Below are 7,355 nucleotides of genomic sequence, written 5' to 3' on the forward strand. Positions count from 1 at the left end.
TTGATGGTATTGAGCTTAATGCTATTAAAGTTATAAGTATAAATATCTTTCTTATCACTTCTCAATACACTTATGACACTGCAACTAAAAACCTTACTATTATTGCTTTGATAAGAAAGAATGGAACATCAAATATTCTCCATAATTTAAGTTTCTTCTTTGGACCTGAAAAAGTAATAAATAAAAGACTGAAAAAGAATATTTCTATCAGTGTTATTCAATATAACAAATGTGATAAATGTCATATTAAATCAATTAGACATAAAAAATAAAAAATGGACTTTTGTATTAAAAGAAGTACCATAAGAAAAATCTGAAGACGAAGGTTCGTTTCCAATGATTAGTGGTTATTTTATGTATTTTAATATAATCTTCAACAAATAGAATTAATGAAAATCCTCATTTGATTCATTTTGATAATGCTAGAATGAATAAAGATAGATAGTTTTTGTTACTATCATAAAATTTAACTAATGATAAATACATGTAGTTGATTTTGAAAAAAATAAAGAAGTTACTTTAAATATTATTTTCATAATTATTAAATATAACTTTCTGATTTTGTCAATTCGCACACTGCCAATAATTGGTTTGAATTGGAATATAATTTTATTGTATAATGTTCATTTGGTGTATAAGGATATTTTATTGCAATTGTTAAACTTCCTTGTTCTGCATATGCGTGTGCTAAAGGTTTTAAAGTATCAGTGATATATAATCCAGCCCATACATTATAATGATTGTTTGTGAAAGAGACATTAATATAATCAACTGACCTATATCTCATTAGACATTAAATATAAAAATAAAAAAATATGACAAACATTCTTTGAGCATGAACTGTTGGTGTAGGTAAAGTAAATGGAGAAGAAAATCCAGATGGAGCTGTTGTGTTTGCTATTGAGGAACAATTTTTAAAATATCTAAATTCAAATTTATGAGAAGTAAGTTCTTTATCACCAACCATTGCATCCAATTGTAATTCAGAAAGGTCAAATGTAATTTCATTTTTGGTAGTTGATACAGTTTGTTTCGTTAGATATGATTTCATTGATGGTGTTCCACAAGTAAATAATCCAATTACATCTTCTGAAGAACAAATATTATTATAGAAGACATGAATTAAATAAGGAATATGTTCATCAAATTGAGTTGTGATCTTTACTACATCACCTATACAAATCTTATTAGAGACACAAATTAATTTATATTTATTTCCAACAAATAAAACAGAGTCATCTTCAAATAATCTAACTTCATACATTCCATCAGGTAATGGGTCAAATGAAATAATTGTCTCTTGTTTTTTACTATCTATAAATTTATATTGACAATATTGATTATTAAATTGTCTCATTACAACAAATATACCAACCCATAACTTCTTGTTTAATTCTTTATCAGAAAGTTCAACTTTACAATTAACACCATGAGATCCTTTGCCTATTGAAGCAATGACGTTTGTACTTTTTTTTTCCATTATTAAATGATTTTTTAGTTTTTTTTTATTCTTGTTTTAGTCAACAGAAATATTTTAAAATCTTCATTACAGACAAGTTCAACACGAAAATAAATATAAAATCACCACATTATTTTCTGTTCTTTTGATTAGTCATTAAAGGTTATTTATTACATATAGAAAAGGAAAAAAACAAAAAAAGTTATTTTGAAGTATCAATCATTAAGAAATTAGTCACAAAAAACATCAAAAAAGGAAAAAATTGAATAAGAACTTAAAAAAAGAATAGTTTTGTCTTTTACTCATAAAAATGACTATGACACAACGTCAAAAAATAATTGAAGAAATCTATACTACTGAAGAATTTTATATTCAATCAATGGAATATTGTTTAAATTTCTTTTGTAAAGAAATGAAAAGTGAAAAAAATCAATCTATTATTCCATCAGAAGATGTTGATATTATCTTTGAACACTATGATGAAGTATTAAACATAAACAAAAATTTCTTTTTGGCTTTAAAAAAGTTACAGGATACTCACAAAATTGAAACTCATCTTGGTCAAACTTTTAAATTATTTACCCCTTTTTTTAAGGTATATTTTCTTTATATATCTCATTATGATGACTCAAATCAAGTTTTAACAGAATATGAAAAGAATCCAAAGTTTAATGAATTATTAGCTTCATTACAAGCACAAATTCCAACAACAACTAATCTTGATTTGAGAAGGTTTGTTTTTAGAATATACTTTACCTTATGAATCAATAAAACAACTGACACTTATTCATTATTAGTTACCTTATCATGCCTGTACAAAGATTACCTAGGTATGAACTATTACTGAAAGATTTATTGAAAAATACAAAATCTGACCATCCTGATTATGCTGCACTTACTGAATCTCTTAATGGAATTAGAGCTGTTACTATGGAAGTTAATGAACGTACAAAAGATATTGATAGAAGAGCTAAAGTAATTAAGGTAAATTCAATGCTCTCTGGATTACATGACCTTCAACTAGTAGAACCAGATAGAACATTAATCATGGAAGGACAATTAATTAAAGTGTGTAAGAAGAGTAATAAACCTCGTTACTTTTACTTATTTGATGATGTTATGGTCTATGGAATTGGAAATCAACGAATTACTGTGAGTGGATGGTTTTATCTAAAGAATGTATATTTAGAAAACGATTCTCGTTTTGAAAATAGTTTTAAAATCAACAACGATAAAAAGAGTTTTTCTGTAATTTGTGAAACTTCTAAACAAAAGAAAGATTGGTATGATGCTTTGACAAAATATTCTGAATTACAACGAAAGAACTCTGCTATAGAAAACACTTTGCAACCAAAAACTACAATTATTCTTGACAATGAACCAAAGAACTGTTTATTATGCAAACAACAATTTACCTTTGTTAATAGAAAACATCACTGTAGACTTTGTGGAAGATGTGTTTGTAGTAATTGCAGTAAAGCAAAGATTCCATTGAATTCAAAAGGAGAGATAGACCGTGTTTGTAATTTATGTTTCAGTAAAGCAACAGGTAAAAAATTGGATGATGGATTTATTAATCAAAAGAAACTAATTAGAAGAGAAGGTAAAAGAAGTAATTCAGTTGGTAATCCAGAAGAGATATTTGATGGGCTTAGTGTTATTCTCAATCCAGATATTCAAAGAACACAAACGGCAAATATTTTGAATAATGTTGAAAATAGTAAAAGTCCATTAGGAAGAAGTATTAGTAGAAAAGAAAAATTTAAAAATCAAAAAAAAGGAGAAAGTATGAAAGACTTAACTTTTTGTCAACTCATGGAGGGTATGTCTTCATCATCAAATCCTGCAAACAAGACTCCTGAGTGTAAAAATGGTTCAGGTAATAGTCTTGTATATTTTGACTTTGTACAACAAAACCAACCTAGTCAAACTCCTGTCGATTGCCATTTTTCTGATCTTGGAATTGCTAATTATCCTAACAGCTATAAAGGTAGTAATAATGATACTACTATTAAAAAGCAACCTGAAACTCTTCAACAGACTTGGATCCAACCAATATCAAGTATTCAATACCGAGATGCATTGAATTCCTTTGACTTTTCTAATAATAATGATTTTACTGAATTTCAAAGTCAACCTGTTAATAAACAAATCAATGGAGATGACAAGAAAGACATGTTTAATGGATTAGTAAATATTCCAGTTACTTATTCAGGAACTAGTCACCAAAATTATTCAATAAATCCTGGATATTCCAAGAAAGAATTAGGAGTTTCATCAAAACCATTTAAACAAAATGAAATAAATACTATACCTATGAAACACATGACTGGTGATAAAGAAATTAAAAAACAACAACAAAAATTACCAATACCTATTTGTATTACAGAGTCTTCTCAAAGCAATCCAAATAATAACCCCAAGAAAGATAATGCACTAAATGAGTTAGAGGCATTAATGAATGACTATTTTAAATCTAAACCCCAACAACTAAATCCTACTCAAAAAATAAATGAACCGACTTTTGATAGAACAAAAGGAATAACTATAGTTGGTGGTTCACATTAAATTGTTTAATGATTTATTATTTGAAGTATTTGAGTTATTATAGTTCAAAAGGAGACTTTGTATTATTATTGAAATTTGTTTGGGATTATTTCTTTTAAGTCAAATACCGTTTCTTTTTTAATACCTTCTTAAGAAAACTTATTTTCATTAAATATTTCTTTTATTCAGCATTTATATTTTAACTTCATAGTAATTGAAGAAATTTATAAATTAACAATTTTTATAATCACAATAATTGAAGAAATTAATTTAATTATCCCAATACTTGTTTAACCATTGATCAACTATAGTTAAGTCAACTTCTTCTGCAATTTCTTTTAATTTTGGAATTAATTCAGTTTGATCTAAATTAATAACACACCCCAATGGTGGATCAAATCTTAACCATCTATCACCAAGAAACATTCTACCAGATTTAATAGTCCAACTTCTAGTGGCATACATGAAAGTGTCACTAATTTGTGTTGCCCATTGCATAATTCCTCCTTTACCAATTTTATTACTGTCAATATAAAATGGGTCTGGCTTTCCTGCTGATAATGAGAAACAAATAACTTTTTTTGGGTCTAATTGAAGACCTTCTTCACCAAATAAAAATGACCAACAAAGTCCAATTGGAGTATTATTCAGCATACCTCCATCTACGAAATTTTGATATGGCTGAAAGTATGTTGGAGCAGAAGAAGAACGTAAACAAATATCACTTAATTTTTCTTCTTCAAATCCTTTTTGGAGATTAGTAAAACAAAAAGACTCACATGATCGATTTGGTTCTTGTTCTTCAGAGTCAATTCTAAAAGTGTCCACAAGATATTTACATTGAATATCTTTAATTTTAGTTTCTTTAAATATATATTCTAATATATATTTCAATTTATCATTACGATATTTTGGTTGGTTTATTGCAATTGTCGGTTTAACAAATACTTCTTGAGAAATGATATTAAGTAAATCGCTACAGTTTCGTGGTGTTATTCCAATAGCTAACATAGACACTAATATCGAACCTACAGAACATCCACAAACTAAATCAATATTTTTTAAAAATTGTGGATGTTTTTCAAGAAGACGAGCAAGAATAATACATTCTAAAACTCCTTTAATTCCACCTCCATCAATTGATAATATTCTAAATATTTTATTTTTATCAATACATGTTCTTGGATCAAACATTTCTTTTGCTCTTTCTCGTTTTAATATTTCATCTAATTTTTCATTTAAACTTGTTTTCTTTTTACGTAATTCTGCTAATGATGCTTTTAATTCATTTACTTTTTGTTCCATTACCATTTTACCTTTATAAGTTGCTCCTTCTAATTTTGTTTTCATTAATGAAGTTAATGACTCTTCAGTCTCTTTATTTTCTTCATTTATATCTTCAACTGTTTTAGACTCTTCTTTTAATATGTCCCACATTAAAAAATTTCCTTCTTCTAATGCAATAAGTGCAGGTGTCATACCATTCTTATTTTGTTTTGTTTTTGAAGCTCCTAATTTCAGTAATAATATGGTTGATTCATAGTCTTGAGTCCGTGCTATACAATGAAGAGGAGTATCTCCATTTTCATTAATATCTTCTAAAGCCAATGGATTTTGACCAACAACGTACTTTAAAAATTTATCTTTTTTAGGAATTGTTGACTGACAAATATAATGAACAATATTATTCCCGTTTTGTGTTTTAATTGATAAGCTACTTTTCTTTGAAATTTGTTTGCATTGACTACTTCCATTCTTAATTGCAATAAATAATGGTGTCTCTCCTGTAGAATTTGTATATTTAAGCCAATCTGATTTCTCTTCACAAATAAAATTTATAATTTTCTCTTTTTTTTCTTTAAAAATGAAGAATAAAATGGATTTCAGAATTTCTGACTGTTCTTTCCAGTCTTTAATCACTTTTATAGCTTCTACTTGATTAGTATTAATTAAAGAAATTATGCCTTCAACTTTCTCCCCTTCAATAGACATGACAAAATGAGTTCTTTTTTGAAATGAACTTGTATTTTCAACAAATTAATCAAATCAGAAAATGGTAGTTAAAAGCAGACTTTGTTTGAGTTTTGCTTATAGCACATTTTCTCTTACATCAAAAAGAGAAATTAAAGCAAACCCTAAAGGGTTTGAATAAAAAGGAAGAAAAAAGTGAAAAACTAATTATAAAAAAAGTGAACTCAAAAATCTGAAATGAGTGATATTCCTGTTCAAAAGACAAATGAATCAAAACTAACACTAAAAGAAATTATTGGACAAAGATATTCAAAAACTGGAAAGAAAATAACTGATCTTTTTGGTGTTGTTTATCAAGCAAAAGATGAAAAGAAAGCTATTCCAGTTTCAATCAAATTATACCAACAATCTGAAGAAGATATTGATGGGATACAATCTAATTGTCTTCGAGAGATTGCTATATTAAAAAAATTAAATCATAACAATATTATAAAAATGATTGACTATTATTATGGTATTGAAGGATGTTATATAGTATTTGAGTCATGTGATAGAAATTTAGAAGAATATATTAAAACTTTCGCAGGAGAATTATCTCTTAATACAGTTCAATTAATATCCAAACAATTACTTGAAGCAGTTGAATATTTACATTCACATAGGATATTACATCGTGATATCCGACCATCTAATATTATTCTCTCACTTTCTAGAACAATAAAGCTTACCAATTTTTCACTTTCTAGACAAGTAACAATCCCAATAAGAAAATATACACAAGAAGTAGCAAATATATGGTATAGAGCTCCAGAAATTATATTAGGAGATCAAGGGTATGGAACAGGTGTAGATATATGGTCTGTTGGATGTGTTATTGCAGAATTGATCAATTCTAAACCATTATTTTCTGGTGATTGTAAAATTGGTCAACTCTTTCAAATTTTTCAAATATTTGGTACTCCTACAGAAGAGTCTTGGCCGGGTGTTACTCAAATGATCAATTGGAGTAATCGTTTTCCAAAATTTAAAGGAAAAAACCTTCATAATGTGTGTAGTAGGATTGGAGACCAAGGAATTGATTTATTAAATAAAATGTTATGTTGTTATCCAAATAAACGAATTGATGCTAAAGAAGCATTAAATCACCCTTTTATTAGTTTTTATAATTGATTAGTTTGAATTATATTAAAAATACTCAATACGTTAATAAAAACAAATAACGTTAGTTTCTAAAGAAAAATTAATACATTTAATTATTCAAGCCAAAGAATGACGCTAGCTCGTGAGATAAACAAACTTCTGGAAGAAGACAAATGTCAGAAAAATATATTTGAAAATCAACCATACGTTGTTCTTGTGTTGGTTTTATAAGGTATAC

At 27.1% G+C, this 7,355-nt stretch overlaps 4 protein-coding genes across 4 annotated transcripts; 2 read left to right on the plus strand and 2 right to left on the minus strand.

The window, feature by feature from the left end:
- Positions 1-541: 541 nt before the first annotated feature.
- ENU1_119510 (hypothetical protein) lies at positions 542-1,480 on the minus strand (the record flags this gene model as incomplete). Its single annotated transcript, XM_008859790.1, has 2 exons — positions 542-776; positions 825-1,480. The coding sequence occupies 2 exons, from the start codon at positions 1,478-1,480 to the stop codon at positions 542-544; spliced, it is 891 nt and encodes a 296-aa protein (XP_008858012.1).
- Positions 1,481-1,769: 289 nt separating this feature from the next.
- On the plus strand, positions 1,770-4,027 carry ENU1_119520 (Rho guanine nucleotide exchange factor, putative; the record flags this gene model as incomplete). Its single annotated transcript, XM_008859791.1, has 2 exons — positions 1,770-2,191; positions 2,257-4,027. 2 exons carry the CDS (start codon positions 1,770-1,772, stop codon positions 4,025-4,027), a joined length of 2,193 nt encoding a protein of 730 aa, XP_008858013.1.
- A 249-nt stretch (positions 4,028-4,276) lies between these two features.
- ENU1_119530 (patatin, putative) lies at positions 4,277-5,998 on the minus strand (the record flags this gene model as incomplete). Its single annotated transcript, XM_008859792.1, has 1 exon — positions 4,277-5,998. The coding sequence occupies one exon, from the start codon at positions 5,996-5,998 to the stop codon at positions 4,277-4,279; it is 1,722 nt and encodes a 573-aa protein (XP_008858014.1).
- A 216-nt stretch (positions 5,999-6,214) lies between these two features.
- ENU1_119540 (cyclin-dependent kinase protein, putative) lies at positions 6,215-7,147 on the plus strand (the record flags this gene model as incomplete). The annotated part of the gene is made up of 1 exon (XM_008859793.1): positions 6,215-7,147. One exon carries the CDS (start codon positions 6,215-6,217, stop codon positions 7,145-7,147), a length of 933 nt encoding a protein of 310 aa, XP_008858015.1.
- Positions 7,148-7,355: the final 208 nt, after the last annotated feature.

This window comes from Entamoeba nuttalli (assembly GCF_000257125.1).
Source record: "Entamoeba nuttalli P19 unplaced genomic scaffold asmbl_5101, whole genome shotgun sequence".
Classification (NCBI taxonomy): Eukaryota; Evosea; order Mastigamoebida; family Endamoebidae; genus Entamoeba; species Entamoeba nuttalli.